Raw genomic sequence first — 19644 nt, forward strand, 5'->3', positions numbered from 1 at the left:
CTCCCCCCAGCCCCTCTACACATACCCCTGCACTCCCCCCAGCCCCCTCTACATATACCCCTGCTCTCCCCCAGCCCCTCTACATATACCCCTGCACTCCCCCCAGCCCCCTCTACATATACCCCTGCTCTCCCTCCAGCCCCCTCTACATATACCCCTGCTCTCCCTCCAGCCCCCTCTACATATACCCCTCCCCCCAGCCCCCTCTACGTATACCCCTGCTCTCCCTCCAGCCCCCTCTACATATACCCCTCCCTCCCCCAGCCCCTCTACATATACCCCTGCTCTCCCTCCAGCCCCCTCTACATATACCCCTGCTCTCCCCCCAGCCCCCTCTACATATACCCCTGCTCCCCCCAGCCCCCTCTACATATACCCCTGCACTCCCCCCAGCCCCTCTACATATACCCTGCTCTCCCCCCAGCCCCCTGTACATATACCCCTGCTCTCCCCCCAGCCCCCTGCATATACCCCTGCTCTCCCCCCAGCCCCCTCTACATATACCCCTGCTCTCCCCCCAGCCCCCTGTACATATACCCCTGCTCTCCCCCCAGCCCCCTCTACATATACCCCTGCACTCCCCCAGCCCCCTCTACATATACCCCTGCTCTCCCTCCAGCCCCCTCTACATATACCCCTGCTCTCCCCCCAGCCCCCTCTACATATACCCCTCCCCCCAGCCCCCTCTACATATACCCCTGCTCTCCTCCAGCCCCCTCTACATATACCCCTCCCCTCCCCCAGCCCCCTCTACATATACCCCTGCTCTCCCCCCAGCCCCTCTACATATACCCCTGCTCTCCCCCCAGCCCCTCTACATATACCCCTGCTCTCCCCAGCCCCCTCTACATATACCCCTGCTCTCCCTCCAGCCCCTCTACATATACCCCTGCTCTCCCCCCAGCCCCCTCTACATATACCCCTGCTGTCCCCCACAGCCCCCTCTACATATACCCCTGCTGTCCCCACAGCCCACTGTCCACCGCCGGCGTCTCATTTCACAGAGGCCCAAACAGCCCCCACCAGCCCAATACACAGTTACCTGGCACCTTTGGCATTAGCCAGAACCTACACATTGCCAGTCCGGGCCCGTGAGCCCCTCAGTTTGCCTCAAGTACATGCCTGTAACAGCCCCCACCCCACTCCCCCTCACAAGGAGAACCCTGGGATCTTACCAAACCCCCCCCGGGTTTAGTCACTGTATTAACCCCGCCACGGTATTACCCCAGGCAGCACCTCAGTACCGCAGCTTTCCAACTCCCGACACCCGAGTCTCTCAGAAAGTCACGTGGTGCTGGCCGAGGGCGGGCCTTTAGCTCAATAGTGGTAAATGGACACGCCCTACACGCGTCACGTTCCCGCCCACATCCCGCCCACCAGGCTAATACAGAGATTCTCTGTCAGATCCTCAGTGTTGCGGCTGGAACTCACTGGGAGAGGGGATTTGGCTACTTTGTCCCCTCAGACTCGGAGAGTGGAGGCGCCGGCAGCCATGTTATGGTTGGCACCTTCTGTGAAGTTATGAGGAGACAGTGACCAGCAAGGGTTCCACAGCCATGTTACGGTTGGCAGTTCTGTGAAGTTATGAGGAGACAGTGACAACCGAGGGTTCCACAATGAAAGCGGCGCTGCTGGTGTTGCTTCTCCTGAGCTGCAGTGAGACTGTGGTACCGACCCGTGTGTTCCCCGCCCTGTCCCACCTGAAGCCCCAGAAGGGCGATGATGTACAGACTGCGGCGGTCCGGGAGCTGCTCGCACGGCTACTCGGGGGCAGGGCCAGCGAATTCTCAGTGACTGTCAATAGCTCATTGGCTGAGGGAGGGCGGGACACCTACCGGCTCAGCTCCGGGGCCGGGGGCACAGTGCTGGTTGTGGGGAGCAGTGGGGTGGCCGCAGCTTCGGGCTGTTATACCTACCTGAAAGCCTTCTGTGGGGCCCACCTCTCCTGGTCAGGGGCCCAACTGCAACTGCCGCCGGCCCTTCCCCCTGTGCCCGCCCCCCTCACTCGCTCCGCCCCCCACAGGTAATGCCTTCAGCCTGATTGGATCGTTGTTATTATTATTATCTACTTCTTTATTATCTCATTTATTAGTTCATTATCTAATTGTTTATATTCTCATTTATTATCTCATTATTTATTATTTCATCTCATTATTTATTATTACCTCCCTTTTTAGTTCATTATTATCTAAGTGTTTATATTCTCATTTATTATTTCATTATTTATCTTATTATCATCTTATTTCATTATCTTGTTATTTATTCTCATTATTTATTAGCTCGTTATTAACATCTCAAATTTTATTTATTGCATTATTAGTGGATATTATTAAATATCCATTTATTATTTCATAATTTTATTACCTCATTATTATTATTATTATTAACTAGGGATGCACCGAACCCACTTTTTTGGGTTCGGTCGAACCCCCAAACCCACCGTGACGGATTCTGCAGAATCCCGAAAAAATTTGGTGCATCCCTATTATTATCATCTCAGTTTTAAAGGGGAAGTAACATGGTAGTGAATGTGTTTCAGTGCCAGAGCCCAATATCCGGGGGAACAGATTTATATTTCTCGGGCCAAGGTCCCCGTGCAATTAGAGCCCATAGGGATGTACAGCCCAACTGCCAGAACCTTATCTTAGGGGGTTGGATGTGTTTGGGCTGCTGTCGCCCCCAGAATAAGGTTTCTGGGAGATGAATCTCAATATAACTTTACATGGGGGTGGAAAGGAGTCTCTGTCCCATAGAACTTACAATCTAAATGGAAACAGGCGCCAATGAGAGGGTAATAAGTGCAGCCCCTAAGGGCCCAGACTGGGCTAATGTATACCCATTATTATAGATCTGTGGCCCTTAACCTTATTTATCAGGGGCCCAAACCGTATCGCAGAATCCGTTTTATTCGTTATACAGGGAGAGCAGTGAGGCCCCGCTTAGGCACAGGAGGTGCAGATAGTGATTCCCAGGCATTTATATGTCCGTAACTGCCCCCCTGTCCTACAGCCCTGCACTGAGCTCTAACACTGCTGCCCGGGGTTACGCTGATAGTGATTCCCAGGGCATTTATATGTCAGTAACTGCCCCCCCCCCACCCGTGTCCTACAGCCCTGCACTGAGCTCTAACACTGCTGCCCGGGGTTACGCTGATAGTGATTCCCAGGGCATTTATATGTCCGTAACTGCCCCCCCACCCATGTCCTACAGCCCTGCACTGAGCTCTAACACTGCTGCCCGGGGTTACGCTGATAGTGATTCCCAGGGCATTTATATGTCAGTAACTGCCCCCCCCCACCCGTGTCCTACAGCCCTGCACTGAGCTCTAACACTGCTGCCCGGGGTTACGCTGATAGTGATTCCCAGGGCATTTATATTTCAGTAACTGCCCCCCCACCCATGTCCTACAGCCCTGCCCTGAGCTCTAACACTGCTGCCCGGGGTTACGCTGATAGTGATTCCCAGGGCATTTATATGTCAGTAACTGCCCCCCCACCCATGTCCTACAGCCCTGCCCTGAGCTCTAACACTGCTGCCCGGGGCCGAATTGTTTGAATATCAGAGATAGTGACCCTGCGGACCCCCGACATTACATGCCATTAGCCTCAGGACCCCCGACATTACATGCCATTAGCCTCAGGGCTCCAATTATCCACACGGAAAATCTACTGAATTCTAAACCCATTCCCAAGCCTGAAGCTGTTGTGTCTTTAAAGGGGAACTCAACCCAAAAAGGGTATTTTTTTTTTTTTGCTTTATAAAAGAAAATGGGATCCTAAGTAGGGATGCACCAAATCCGCCGAACCCTGAGTCCTTTGTGAAAGATTTGGCCAAATACCAAACTGAATTCAAAACCTAATTTCGTGATTTTAAGGATTCGGTTCAGCCAGGTCTAAATCCTGCAAAATATGCCGAATCCCGAACTGAATCCAATGCATCCCTAATTCTAATCAACTTCCCAATATCCATCTGTCACTGTCTGTCCCTTCTCTGCACTGCTGGTTCTGACTCCTGATACAACTCCCCAATATCCATTCATTCCTCATTCTCACTGGGTTTATAGTTATGTGTAACTGTCACTGTGTCTGTCCCTTTCCCTTCCCTGCACTGCTGGTTCTGACTCCTGATACAACTCCCCAATACCCATTCATTCCTCATTCTCACTGGGTTTATAGTTATGTGTAACTGTCACTGTGTCTGTCCCTTTCCCTTCCCTGCACTGCTGGTTCTGACTCCTGATACAACTCCCCAATATCCATTCATTCCTCATTCTCACTGGGTTTATAGTTATGTGTAACTGTCACTGTGTCTGTCCCTTTCCCTTCCCTGCACTGCTGGTTCTGACTCCTGATACAACTCCCCAATATCCATTCATCCCTCATTCTCACTGGGTTTATAGTTATGTGTAACTGTCACTGTGTCTGTCCCTTTCCCTTCCCTGCACTGCTGGTTCTGACTCCTGATACAACTCCCCAATACCCATTCATCCCTCATTCTCACTGGGTTTATAGTTATGTGTAACTGTCACTGTGCCTGTCCCTTTCCCTTCCCTGCACTGCTGGTTCTGACTCCTGATACAACTCCCCAATACCCATTCATCCCTCATTCTCACTGGGTTTATAGTTATGTGTAACTGTCACTGTGTCTGTCCCTTTCCCTTCCCTGCACTGCTGGTTCTGACTCCTGATACAACTCCCCAATATCCATTCATCCCTCATTCTCACTGGGTTTATAGTTATGTGTAACTGTCACTGTGTCTGTCCCTTTCCCTTCCCTGCACTGCTGGTTCTGACTCCTGATACAACTCCCCAATATCCATTCATTCCTCATTCTCACTGGGTTTATAGTTATGTGTAACTGTCACTGTGTCTGTCCCTTTCCCTTCCCTGCACTGCTGGTTCTGACTCCTGATACAACTCCCCAATACCCATTCATTCCTCATTCTCACTGGGTTTATAGTTATGTGTAACTGTCACTGTGTCTGTCCCTTTCCCTTCCCTGCACTGCTGGTTCTGACTCCTGATACAACTCCCCAATATCCATTCATTCCTCATTCTCACTGGGTTTATAGTTATGTGTAACTGTCACTGTGTCTGTCCCTTTCCCTTCCCTGCACTGCTGGTTCTGACTCCTGATACAACTCCCCAATATCCATTCATCCCTCATTCTCACTGGGTTTATAGTTATGTGTAACTGTCACTGTGTCTGTCCCTTTCCCTTCCCTGCACTGCTGGTTCTGACTCCTGATACAACTCCCCAATACCCATTCATCCCTCATTCTCACTGGGTTTATAGTTATGTGTAACTGTCACTGTGCCTGTCCCTTTCCCTTCCCTGCACTGCTGGTTCTGACTCCTGATACAACTCCCCAATACCCATTCATCCCTCATTCTCACTGGGTTTATAGTTATGTGTAACTGTCACTGTGTCTGTCCCTTTCCCTTCCCTGCACTGCTGGTTCTGACTCCTGATACAACTCCCCAATACCCATTCATTCCTCATTCTCACTGGGTTTATAGTTATGTGTAACTGTCAGTCTGTCCCTTTCCCTTCCCTGCACTGCTGGTTCTGACTCCTGATACAACTCCCCAATATCCATTCATTCCTCATTCTCCACTGGGTTTTATAGTTATGTGTAACTGTCAGTCTGTCCCTTTCCCTTCCCTGCACTGCTGGTTCTGACTCCTGATACAACTCCCCAATATCCATTCATTCCTCATTCTCACTGGGTTTATAGTTATGTGTAACTGTCAGTCTGTCCCTTTCCCTTCCCTGCACTGCTGGTTCTGACTCCTGATACAACTCCCCAATATCCATTCATTCCTCATTCTCACTGGGTTTATAGTTATGTGTAACTGTCACTGTGTCTGTCCCTTTCCCTTCCCTGCACTGCTGGTTCTGACTCCTGATACAACTCCCCAATATCCATTCATTCCTCATTCTCACTGGGTTTATAGTTATGTGTAACTGTCACTGTGTCTGTCCCTTTCCCTTCCCTGCACTGCTGGTTCTGACTCCTGATACAACTCCCCAATACCCATTCATTCCTCATTCTCACTGGGTTTATAGTTATGTGTAACTGTCACTGTGTCTGTCCCTTTCCCTTCCCTGCACTGCTGGTTCTGACTCCTGATACAACTCCCCAATACCCATTCATTCCTCATTCTCACTGGGTTTATAGTTATGTGTAACTGTCACTGTGTCTGTCCCTTTCCCTTCCCTGCACTGCTGGTTCTGACTCCTGATACAACTCCCCAATATCCATTCATTCCTCATTCTCACTGGGTTTATAGTTATGTGTAACTGTCACTGTGTCTGTCCCTTTCCCTTCCCTGCACTGCTGGTTCTGACTCCTGATACAACTCCCCAATATCCATTCATCCCTCATTCTCACTGGGTTTATAGTTATGTGTAACTGTCACTGTGTCTGTCCCTTTCCCTTCCCTGCACTGCTGGTTCTGACTCCTGATACAGCTCCCCAATATCCATTCATTCCTCATTCTCACTGGGTTTATAGTTATGTGTAACTGTCACTGTGTCTGTCCCTTTCCCTTCCCTGCACTGCTGGTTCTGACTCCTGATACAACTCCCCAATACCCATTCATCCCTCATTCTCACTGGGTTTATAGTTATGTGTAACTGTCACTGTGTCTGTCCCTTTCCCTTCCCTGCACTGCTGGTTCTGACTCCTGATACAACTCCCCAATATCCAGTCATCCCTCATTCTCACTGGGTTTATAGTTATGTTTAACTGTCACTGTGTCTGTCCCTTTCCCTTCCCTGCACTGCTGGTTCTGACTCCTGATACAACTCCCCAATACCCATTCATCCCTCATTCTCACTGGGTTTATAGTTATGTTTAACTGTCACTGTGTCTGTCCCTTTCCCTTCCCTGCACTGCTGGTTCTGACTCCTGATACAACTCCCCAATACCCATTCATCCCTCATTCTCACTGGGTTTATAGTTATGTGTAACTGTCACTGTGTCTGTCCCTTTCCCTTCCCTGCACTGCTGGTTCTGACTCCTGATACAACTCTCCAATATCCATTCATTCCTCATTCTCACTGGGTTTATAGTTATGTGTAACTGTCACTGTGTCTGTCCCTTTCCCTTCCCTGCACTGCTGGTTCTGACTCCTGATACAACTCCCCAATACCCATTCATTCCTCATTCTCACTGGGTTTATAGTTATGTGTAACTGTCACTGTGTCTGTCCCTTTCCCTTCCCTGCACTGCTGGTTCTGACTCCTGATACAACTCCCCAATATCCATTCATTCCTCATTCTCACTGGGTTTATAGTTATGTGTAACTGTCACTGTGTCTGTCCCTTTCCCTTCCCTGCACTGCTGGTTCTGACTCCTGATACAACTCCCCAATATCCATTCATCCCTCATTCTCACTGGGTTTATAGTTATGTGTAACTGTCACTGTGTCTGTCCCTTTCCCTTCCCTGCACTGCTGGTTCTGACTCCTGATATAACTCCCCAATATCCATTCATTCCTCATTCTCACTGGGTTTATAGTTATGTGTAACTGTCACTGTGTCTGTCCCTTTCCCTTCCCTGCACTGCTGGTTCTGACTCCTGATATAACTCCCCAATATCCATTCATTCCTCATTCTCACTGGGTTTATAGTTATGTGTAACTGTCACTGTGTCTGTCCCTTTCCCTGCACTGCTGGTTCTGACTCTAGAAGCAGTAGGAGACTGCAGGGGTGACTGAGGATGATCTGTAACACATTGCTGAGCTGACACAATCCTTATAGTAGCGCAGGAAGCAGAAGGGGTCAGGTGATGTTAGCCCAGTGAGTTGCACAATACAATATCAGACAAGTGAAGTGAACCAAAAAGTGTTTTATTTCCTCTTTCCCTGCTCATGTGACTGTGGGAATGTGATTGAGCCGCTGTGGCTGCCGGGCACTGAACCCGTATGTGCCGTGTCTCACTGGGCTGTGCTGCTGGGCTGTACACACGGGGTATTTCTGGGCGGGGGGGCAATTAACTTCATACCTTTGTGTTTAATTGGCAGAACCCAACCCCTGGGCAGAGCACTAAGCTGTGGGAACTTAAAGGGGAACTCCACCCAAACCCAACTTGATGTTTTTTAAAAGTAAACATAGTAAACATCAATTAAGAAATACACATCTTTTTCATGATTTTAATGTAATAATCTGGTTTGGACAGTTTCCCAAGCCCCGCCCCCCTGTTCCCCTGCTGATCTGACTGGCTACTGGCTGAGACTCCAGTAAGATGTAACAATAGTCGCCTGTCCTCAGCCTGCCTCCTCCCAATCCCACAATCCCCTGCTGCACACGTGATGTCAATAAGGAAAGGAACATCCCAGTGCAATGCATTGTGGGTTATGTAGTTCCTGCATGCTGTCTGAAAGCTGGGGAGAAGTTGTTACAATTTGTAACATCAGTGTTTTAGTCCCTCCTCCCCTGCCAGGATCTCTATCACTACAGTGATAGTGTGTGGGGCTTTTTAACAAATTTTGGTTTTGAATGCGGAGTTCCCCTTTAAATGCTTATTTATATAAATACTGTGGAACTATAGCAGGATGATGTCACTATGACACTATTTGCATGTGTTAATGACCTCGTTATGAGTACGTGAGGGTCCGACCCAATGTTGAGCCACTGGAATCCTCAGCAGTCTGAGCTACAGAAGAAGCCGGAGCCCAGACACTTGGTGGGCCGCCCCCATCCCACAACCAATAGGAAGTGACCCGTGCGGCTGAACTGTCTGACAGTCTAGCCGCCCTGTGCTCATCTATGGGGGGGGGGGGGCGACATTGGCACCCCTAAATCCCGATTCTATTGGCCCCGAGCTCAGCCTGCGTTTCTACATCTGGGGTCAGAGTGTGGCAATACATATAATAACCCCCGTGTGGGGGCAGCTGCACCGATACCCCCAGCTCTGTTACACAACTAAATCCTGACTATACACAGCTTGGGGCCCCGGGCTCCTTGCAGGGGACATAAATATTGCTCCACTCTTGCCCAATCCTCAAATTCCTGCCCGACACCTGGAAGTCATTCCCGCACCCCCCTGACCCCCCACCCTGTATAATGTGCCTCTGCCTGCCTTACATGGGGCTGCCATTAATCTTATGTGTTTAACTTTGCCTTTAGGGCCCAGTCATGCAGAACCCAGAGAACTCAGGAGGCCATTATGGCACAATGGGAAAGTGTCAGTAGTGGCCACGTGGGCACAGTCTGGGCACCCCGGCCCCTGGGCAAATGTCCAACTGCCGTGTCCCATTGCAATGTGTTTGCCATCAGTTCCGCTGAGTTCCGGCAGCTTTTATATTTAACCCTTTATCTGCCCACTGTCGATTCTATGTTGTGTTGTGGTATTTGGCTGAACCTTATACAAAGGATTCGGCTGAGCAAGTAGGGGGTTTTAGCATTGGTTTACATTTAAGTTAGAAAAGGTTAAAGAATGTCCAGTTCAAAGCAACTTTTCAAATGGCTCTTTATTATTTATTTGTTATAGTTTTTGAATTATTTACTTCTGACTCTTTGCAGCTTTCAACTGGGGGTCACTGACCCCGGCAGCCAAACCCTATTGCTCTGTGAGGCTCCAGTTTTATTGTTATTGTTACTTTATATTCCTTATCTTTCTATTCAACCCCTCTCCTTCATATTCCAGTCTCTCCACTACCTGGTTGCTAAGGTAATTTGTACCCTAGCAACCAGATAGCTGCTGAAACTCCAAACGGGAGAGCTGCAGAAAAAAAGTAAAATAATTTCAAATAATAAAAGATGAAGACCAATTGCAGATTGTATTAGAATAGTGAACAACCCCTTTAAACAGACCCCTTTCTTGGCCCCTGTTATCTACCCCCATAGGTAGGAGCGCAGTTTATCTCTTTCTCTCCAATGTTTGCTCTTTCTGTATTAATAATTGTTTATTTACTTTCCCTTTAGCCAAACTCCGACATCCTGCTAACAGATCTCATTGCTTCCAGATTCCACTACTACCAGAATGTCTGCACCTCCAGCTACTCCTTTGTGTGGTGGGACTGGGCGCGCTGGGAGAAAGAGATTGATTGGATGGCACTCAGCGGGATCAACATGCCCCTCGCTTTCACCGGCCAGGAAGCCATTTGGTATAAAGTAAGTGATGAACATTTGCAGCTACCCCCTACTGTAAATGATAAGGATATTAGCAGTCACTGAGGGGTTCTGTGCCCCCCATATAAAGGCACAAGGCTGCAGGCTGAGTTATACAGGGAACTCTGAGTATCACTCATGTATTATAAGGGATAATGTACCCCCTACTGTAAATGATAAGGATATTAGCAGTCACTGAGGGGTTCTGTGCCCCCCATATAAAGGCACAAGGCTGCAGGCTGAGTTATACAGGGAACTCTGAGTATCACTCATGTATTATAAGGGATAATGTACCCCCTACTGTAAATGATAAGGATATTAGCAGTCACTGAGGGGTTCTGTGCCCCCCATATAAAGGCACAAGGCTGCAGGCTGAGTTATACAGGGAACTCTGAGTATCACTCATGTATTATAAGGGATACTGTACCCCCTACTGTAAATGATAAGGATATAAGAACCAATGACATCACTAAGCACCACTTATAAAGATATATTTTACAGGATGTTTATGGCTCAGTAGGGGCCCTATACTTTACCTGCTTGTCTTTACGTTCCAGGTATATTTATCATTGGGTCTGAATGAATCTGAGATTTTTGATTTCTTCACTGGGCCGGCGTTCCTGGCATGGGGGCGAATGGGGAATATTCACACGTGGGGGGGCCCTTTGTCCATTTCATGGATGGAGAAGCGGCTGTCCCTGCAGGTAATGCCCCGTGTTTATTTCTAGCCAATCCGCTGATGTGTTTGTCTCCCCTTAACCCCCCCCGTGCCCCTCTGTACCCCCAGCTGCAGATCACTGAGCGTATGAGATCCCTGGGAATGATCACCGTGTTACCAGCGTTTGCCGGACACATCCCGGAGGGGATCCTGAGGTAAAGCCCCCAAGGGGCCCCAGTAGCAGGAATATTGTTAGAGCCCCCTCACCCATTAATGCTTCATATACAACAGCCTGACATGGAGAACGTTTAAAGGGGAAGTATTGTGTAAAAAAAAAACCAAAACATTCTCTTAGATAACAAATGACAGAAGTGTTATTAGTTTATCGTAGAAACATCTAGATAACTCGTTTTCTGTAGAATTTATCTGCCTGACAGGAAACAAAATCTGTCGACAGGATTGCCTCGCCCCTCGGGGGCGGAGCTCTCACAGGGATTTACATAATCCTCTCCTTCCTTACATGGTATTGAAATCTTGTGACCTGTAATGATCACATGACCTAGTGTTGCTGTCAGTGCAGTCAGCAGCCAGACAGGTTGAGCTTTGCAGTTCAGTTGGGGCAGAGCTCCTCAGATAGTATGGACCCCTCATCAATGCCCGACATTCAGCCTGACACCCCCCCAGATCACAGGCACTTATCACTCTCACATAATTTATAGGGGGACTACAATTCCCAGCATCCTCAGCTGCACTGAATATGCAAAAAGCCACAGCAGGGCCGACTGTTCACCTTTATGTTCACTGTTAGTAGTTTACAGAGCAGCTAATTCTAAGCAACTTTTTAATTGGTCATCATTATTTCTTTGTTATAGTTTTTGAATTATTTGCCTTATTCTTCATCACTGACCCCGGCAGCCACACCCTATTGCTCTGTGAGGCTCCAGTTTTATTGTTATTGTTACTTTTTATAACTTTCTATTCATATACCAGTGTCTCATCTGAACCACTCCCTGGTTACTAAGGTAACTTGAACCCTAGCAACCAGAGAGCTGCTGAACAAAAAGGGAAATAACTAAAAAAAACTACAAATATTAAAAAAAGAAGACCAATTGCAAATTGTCTCAGAATATCACTCTCTATATGATACTAACGGTTAACAGTTTGTCCCTTATCTGTAGTCACATTATTTGTTTGTGGTACAAAATGTACAGGCCCTGACTTCACCCCCCTGGGGGCAGATCTAGAGCAGAGACAAGGATCAAACCCAGTGAGGGCAAAGTCAGTTCAAAGAGGAACTTGTGGCCACATGCAGAAGGTGGAGACACAGCTACTTGTTAAGGCACGCGGGTACTGCTACCGACACCCACTGTACTGGGGGGCACCTACTCCTGTACACAGGCCTATGGGCCTGTCATTGTCCAATCAGTACATTCTTCTAAAGAAAGTGTTAAGTTTCGCTTCTCTGCACTGCTGGTTCTGACTCCTGATACAACTCCCCAATATCCATTCATTCCTCATTCTCACTGGGTTTATAGTTATGTGTAACTGTCACTGTGTCTGTCCCTTTCCCTTCCCTGCACTGCTGGTTCTGACTCCTGATACAACTCCCCAATATCCATTCATCCCTCATTCTCACTGGGTTTATAGTTATGTGTAACTGTCACTGTGTCTGTCCCTTTCCCTGCACTGCTGGTTCTGACTCCTGATACAACTCCCCAATACCCATTCATTCCTCATTCTCACTGGGTTTATAGTTATGTGTAACTGTCACTGTGTCTGTCCCTTTCCCTTCCCTGCACTGCTGGTTCTGACTCCTGATACAACTCCCCAATACCCATTCATCCCTCATTCTCACTGGGTTTATAGTTATGTGTAACTGTCACTGTCCCTTTCCCTTCCCTGCACTGCTGGTTCTGACTCCTGATACAACTCCCCAATACCCATTCATCCCTCATTCTCACTGGGTTTATAGTTATGTGTAACTGTCACTGTGTCTGTCCCTTTCCCTTCCCTGCACTGCTGGTTCTGACTCCTGATACAACTCCCCAATACCCATTCATTCCTCATTCTCACTGGGTTTATAGTTATGTGTAACTGTCACTGTGTCTGTCCCTTTCCCTTCTCTGCACTGCTGGTTCTGACTCCTGATCAGCATACAGGTAGATAATAGTTGCTAATATTTGTCTCGTAGGGTTTTCCCCAAAGTCACTGTGAGCAGACTGGGCGGATGGAGCAATTTTAACTGCACGTATTCCTGTAGTTACCTCCTGGATCCAGAAGATCCCCTGTTTCAGTGGATTGGGGAACTCTTCCTGAGCCAGATGGTCCAGTCATTTGGCACTGACCATATCTACAGCGCAGACACATTCAATGAGATGTCCCCCACGTCGTCCGACCCCGGCTACTTGTCCGCAGTCAGCGGCGCTATATTCAAATCCATGGCAAAAGGTAACAGGGAGTAAAGGGTGGCGGTGTCTCGCTCCTACACATGTCATTTATTCAATTTATTCTATGGATGATATCATTCACCTTGGACTATTAGGTGTACAGGTATGGGACCCATAATCCAGAATGCTTGGGACCTGGGGTTTTCCAGATTTAGTGGTCTTTCCATAATTCGGATCTCCTACCTTAAGTCTACTAAAAAAAATATTTAAACAGTAATTAAACCCAATAGGATTGTTTTGCCCCCAATAAGCGGTAATTATATCTTAGTTGGGATCAAGTACAGGTACTGTTTTATTATTACAGAGAAAAGGGAATCATTTAACCATTAAATAAACCCAATAGGGCTGTTCTGCCCCAATAAGAGGTAATTATATCTTAGTTGGGATCAAGTACAGGTACTGTTTTATTATTACAGAGAAAAGGGAATCATTTAACCATTAAATAAACCCAATAGGGCTGTTCTGCCCCAATAAGGGGTAATTATATCTTAGTTGGGATCAAGTACAGGTACTGTTTTATTATTACAGAGAAAAGGGAATCATTTAACCATGAAATAAACCCAATAGGGCTGTTCTGCCCCAATAAGGGGTAATTATATCTTAGTTGGGATCAAGTACAGGTACTGTTTTATTATTACAGAGAAAAGGGAATCATTTAACCATGAAATAAACCCAATAGGGCTGTTCTGCCCCAATAAGGGGTAATTATATCTTAGTTGGGATCAAGTACAGGTACTGTTTTATTATTACAGAGAAAAGGGAATCATTTAACCATGAAATAAACCCAATAGGGCTGTTCTGCCCCAATAAGGGGTAATTATATCTTAGTTGGGATCAAGTACAGGTACTGTTTTATTATTACAGAGAAAAGGGAATCATTTAACCATGAAATAAACCCAATAGGGCTGTTCTGCCCCCAATAAGGGGTAATTATATCTTAGTTGGGATCAAGTACAGGTACTGTTTTATTATTACAGAGAAAAGGGGATCATTTAACCATTAAATAAACCCAATAGGGCTGTTCTGCCCCCAATAAGGGGTAATTATATCTTAGTTGGGATCAAGTACAGGTACTGTTTTATTATTACAGAGAAAAGGGAATCATTTAACCATGAAATAAACCCAATAGGGCTGTTCTGCCCCAATAAGGTGTAATTATATCTTAGTTGGGATCAAGTACAGGTACTGTTTTATTATTACAGAGAAAAGGGAATCATTTAACCATTAAATAAACCCAATAGGGCTGTTCTGCCCCCAATAAGGGGTAATTATATCTTAGCTGGGATCAAGTACAGGTACTGTTTTATTATTACAGAGAAAAGGGGATCATTTAACCATTAAATAATCCCAATAGGGCTGTTCTGCCCCAATAAGGGGTAATTATATCTTAGTTGGGATCAAGTACAGGTACTGTTTTATTATTACAGAGAAAAGGGAATCATTTAACCATGAAATAAACCCAATAGGGCTGTTCTGCCCCAATAAGGGGTAATTATATCTTAGTTGGGATCAAGTACAGGTACTGTTTTATTATTACAGAGAAAAGGGGATCATTTAACCATTAAATAATCCCAATAGGGCTGTTCTGCCCCAATAAGGGGTAATTATATCTTAGTTGGGATCAAGTACAGGTACTGTTTTATTATTACAGAGAAAAGGGAATCATTTAACCATTAAATAAACCCAATAGGGCTGTTCTGCCCCCAATAAGGGGTAATTATATCTTAGTTGGGATCAAGTACAGGTACTGTTTTATTATTACAGAGAAAAGGGAATCATTTAACCATGAAATAAACCCAATAGGGCTGTTCTGCCCCAATAAGGGGTAATTATATCTTAGTTGGGATCAAGTACAGGTACTGTTTTATTATTACAGAGAAAAGGGAATCATTTAACCATTAAATAAACCCAATAGGGCTGTTCTGCCCCCAATAAGGGGTAATTATATCTTAGTTGGGATCAAGTACAGGTACTGTTTTATTATTACAGAGGAAAAGGAAAAACATTTTTAAAATTGTGAATTATTTGCTTACAGTGGAGTCTATGGGAGATTGCCTTCCATTGTCCATCCCTTGCTGCCTCCTATCTATTCCCTTTTGATTCATTATAAGCTCCTGTTCCTATCAGCACTGACCCCCACACACTCCTATACAGGCACTGTCTCCAAAGTGTAGCCCCAGGTGCCCCCCCTTGTTACTGAAACTATTTAAAGGGGTCAAATTGTGTCAAAACAAGCATTTTTCATTGCATTATACATCTCTATTACAAGGACTTTGCTTTGTTTTATTGTTTTTATTAACATATTCCTCCCAAATCCCATTAGTACAAGTCAGCTGCTCCTCTTCCTGCTTTCCCAGTAGGACAGGGGTTCTTGCCCTATGGGTCAGGACCCAGTAATTGGTCCTCGTGCTGTTTGGGGTTGGCCACCTTGATCCCTATGAATACAAGTTGACTTTTCTTCTGCTTTCAGTTTTGAATTGTCTTCTGACTCCTTCAAGCTTTCTAATAGGGGTCACTGACCCCCAGCAGCCCATAATATTGCTCTGAGAGGCAATAATGTTACTGTTATTGTCATTTGTTATTACTTATCTTTCTATTCAGGCCCTCTCTTATTCACATTCCAGTCTCCCATTCCAATCACTGCTTGGTTGCTAGGGTAATGTGGATGCTAGCAACCAGATAGCTGCTGAAATTCCAAACTGGAGAGTTAATAATGCAAAATACACAAATAATAAAAAATGAAGACCATTTTCTAATATAATATCACCCTCTACATGTATGTATAGCTTTATTTATAAAGCGTTACTTATGTACGCAGCGCTGTACAGTAGAATACATTAATACAAACGGGGTTATTAAGATAATAATAGATAAATACACAGTATAACAATAAATAAATAAATACAAGATACAGTTGCAATAAGTTAAGAGTCAAAGACACAAGAGGATGGAGGTCCCTGCCCCATAGAGCTTGCAATCCATATAAGAGCTTACAATCTATATATCATACTAAATTAATTTAAAGGGGAACTACCCCTATAAGTGACGTTACACATAAGGCTCTGTGTTGGTTGGACAGCCCTGTACATTTGTGGGATACAGAAAGGTTTATATAAATCAATCAGCTTGATGCATTCCATAACTTGCAATATCCTTATCTTTGCAGTTGACCCGGACGCCATATGGCTGATGCAAGGTTGGCTGTTTATAAACAACCCATCGTTCTGGCAGCCGGCTCAGACGAAGGCGTTGTTACACGGCGCGCCGATCGGCCGAATCATCGTGCTGGACCTGTTCGCAGAGACTGTGCCCGTTTACCTAACGACAGAGTCTTTTTACGGCCAGCCGTTCATCTGGTGCATGCTTAATAACTTTGGGGGGAACCATGGTTTGTTTGGAAACATAGAAGGAGTTAATAGGGGACCCTTTGATGCCGCCAAGTTTCCCAACTCTACAATGGTGGGCACAGGGTTAACCCCTGAAGGCATTGAGCAGAATGACATGATATACGAGTTTATGAACGAAATCGGTTGGAGCTCGCAACCCATCAACCTGACCAAATGGATTTCCAATTATTCCGACAGACGCTACGGGCAGAGCAATACAGATGCCAGGATGGCATGGCAGATACTCCTCAGGAGCGTCTACAACTGCACCCAGATTTTGCACAACCACAACCATAGCCCGCTGGTACGTAGGCCGTCTCTGAATATGAACACGGATATTTGCTATAACAAGGCGGATATATACGAGGCATGGAGGTTCATGCACAACGCGTCCTTCGCTCTTGGAAAGAGCGCCACCTTCCTGTACGACTTGGTGGATATCACTAGGGAGGCCGTGCAGCAGTTGGTCTCCGAGTATTACTTGGAAATTAAGGAGGCTTATGGGAAAAAGTCTCTTCAACAGCTGATGACTGCAGGAGGGGTCTTGGTTTATGACCTTCTACCTGAGCTTGATAGTCTTCTTTCCAGCCAACCCGGGTTCCTGCTGGGCTCGTGGCTAAAAGCAGCGAAATCAATGGCGTCCACTCCGGCCGAAGCGGCTTTGTATGACATGAACGCGCGCAACCAGATCACCTTATGGGGGCCAACGGGGAACATCCTGGACTATGCCAATAAGCAATATGGCGGGTTGGTGCAGGACTATTACACCGAGCGCTGGGGCCTCTTTGTCTGGTTTCTCGTTCAGAGCCTCAACAAGGGGGAGCACTTTAATCAGGACAAGTTCAACAAGGCTGTCTTTGTCCTAGAAGAAGACTTTGTGTACAATGGCAAGGAGTACATGGCGAGTCCTACTGGAGACACCCTGGAGATAGCCAATAAGATCTATCTGAAGTACCAGCCGTACGCCCGAAAGCGATTCCTCCGCAGGAATAAGGGCCTCGAGCTGAACCTGTAACCAGGGGACGTCTATGAGTCGCCGAATATGACTTTATCCTCCGGTGCCTTATTTCCTTCCAGAAATTCTTGGGATTTTATTATAATGAGGAGTTTTTCTTTTGCGCATTGATTTTTATACAGAAGTATTTTTCTATTTTCCGTCCTTTCTGGTACAAATTGTGGGGATGGAATGGATCCTGACTCTTCTTCCCTCCTCCCCTTCCATGTTTTTCAAAATCGGTTCCTGACCATTTCTCTATTGCAGCCCATTCTGCTAAGGCCATATATGTGAAGTGCCAGCCTCCTCTTCTGCAACAAAATGGCCCCTCGCTTTAGATTTAACACCATAATGAAGAGCTAGAACCTTCAGAGCTTTGCCTGAAGAATTCCGACTCATGACCAAGACTAATTGCACTGAATCACTGACCCTGCACGGAATGTTTGCTAAATTTACTTTTTTTTTTGGTTTATATAATGTTATATATATATATATATATATATATATTTTTTTTTTTTTTTTTGCTCCATTCCTATCTTTTCCTGTGACCAATAGTTCTACCTACAATTTTTCTCTTAATTAGTGGTATATTAGTATAATAATACCGTGCAGCACCAATTCCATGGCAGTAAATACAGTAATGTATACACACCAAATAAAAGAATGGGCTTCATCTGTGTTTGCTTTTTGGTTTGGATTTGGGAACCAGGTTTTTATTCATCCCTGCTTTTAAACCATTCAGGCTGAACCTAAAAGGGACAAACCGGAAAGGTTAAGTATAAATGGGCTATCAGCAGCCATGCTTTCGGACTCTTATACTGGGGGGGGGGGACCTCAACAAATAGCCTCACATTGCGCCTCATCTTAAATAGCACCTACCTTAACTTGCAACCAGATAGGGATATGAAACCCTGGGTAACAGTGGCCGAACTGCTAAAGAGGTGACCCAGCAGCGCCTAGTGAAGGCCCACAGCAGGAGGGCCCCAACCTCAACAATTTTCCAGAGAGTAACAGCAGGTGGAGCGCTACTCCTTAGAGATAAAATCGTCCCAGTGTAAGGATTAGGTCAAAGACTGGAGTGCTGTAGCTAACTGTTCCCTCCCATTAGTTCAGGGAAGTGATCTTGGAACCAGGGGGACCTAATGTAACCCTTTCTTAGCACATTCACTTAATATTGGGCTGTATATACAGGAGATGTGTCTTCTCAGTGAAATATTGATACTGGGAACTGGGAAACAGCGCAGTGCCTCCACCTAGTGGACACTGAGGAACACACCTCAAGGGGGTTCCCGATAGGAATAATCACACAGGTTTGCAGCAATATCAAACTTTATATAACTTTTGAAATAGAAAGTAGAACAGCTTTAGGGATGACTGATAATCCTGCCCTGAGGAACTTGTGTAGGCTATCCACTGCTGGCACAGTCTCTGTAATTGCCCAGCCCCAACTTGGATCTGGATAGACCCCAACCCTTAAATCAGTTCAGTCGCTTCCCCAAGAGCTATTAAGTCCCCCCAGGTAGCGCTACCTGCCCCAGAGTACCTTCCCTGTTGAAAGGGGTGGCTGCTCCCATGTAGCAGGCAACTGGGCAATACCTGTTCACTCCAGGGGACACACACACAGAGTTCCACAGAGGACTTTATACTCCCTGGTAGCCCAGTAGACTTTTATTCTTTCAAGTCTGAACACACCACACTTTGTACTGGCTGCTCACTCTGGATCTCTCTCTCTCTGCACTGGCAAACAACAGCAGGGGCTCCCTTTATAAACTGCTTTGCCCGCCCCTAGATTTTTGGCTCCAAAGCTTAGGCACACCTCTCCCAGACGTGCACTGGGGCAGCCAGCCAACCGTATCCCTTCCCAGGCTGTAGCTAGGCGGGATGAGATCACAGACTGAGAAACGGGACAGGGTTCTCTGATCCCCTATATTCTCCCCTTGGACAAACTGGCAACGGCCTCGCTTGCAGTACCCCCTTACACTCAGAAAAAGTACAACACTCAATAGGGTTCTACACTAACTTTCGTGATTTTTTTTTTGG

General features: G+C 46.3%; 1 protein-coding gene across 1 annotated transcript; it reads left to right on the forward strand.

Moving 5' to 3' along the window:
• Positions 1-1388: 1388 nt before the first annotated feature.
• On the forward strand, positions 1389-18283 carry naglu (N-acetylglucosaminidase, alpha). Its single transcript, XM_031902281.1, has 6 exons — positions 1389-2023; positions 9975-10122; positions 10677-10823; positions 10907-10992; positions 12969-13225; positions 16391-18283. The coding sequence occupies exons 1-6, from the start codon at positions 1617-1619 to the stop codon at positions 17623-17625; spliced, it is 2280 nt and encodes a 759-aa protein (XP_031758141.1). The 5' UTR covers positions 1389-1616; the 3' UTR covers positions 17626-18283.
• The last annotated feature ends 1361 nt before the right edge of the window (positions 18284-19644 follow it).

Source organism: Xenopus tropicalis, chromosome 5 (genome assembly GCF_000004195.4).
Source record: "Xenopus tropicalis strain Nigerian chromosome 5, UCB_Xtro_10.0, whole genome shotgun sequence".
Lineage (NCBI taxonomy): Eukaryota > Metazoa > Chordata > Amphibia > Anura > Pipidae > Xenopus > Xenopus tropicalis.

Bases quoted from the DNA above. Each gene is read 5' to 3' on its own strand.
- naglu (XM_031902281.1), top strand. From the start codon at position 1,617: ATGAAAGCGGCGCTGCTGGTGTTGCTTCTCCTGAGCTGCAGTGAGACT. The intron at 2,024-9,974 runs GTAATGCCTTCA...CATTGCTTCCAG, and splicing joins ACTCGCTCCGCCCCCCACAG to ATTCCACTACTACCAGAATG. The intron at 13,226-16,390 runs GTAACAGGGAGT...TTATCTTTGCAG, and splicing joins ATTCAAATCCATGGCAAAAG to TTGACCCGGACGCCATATGG.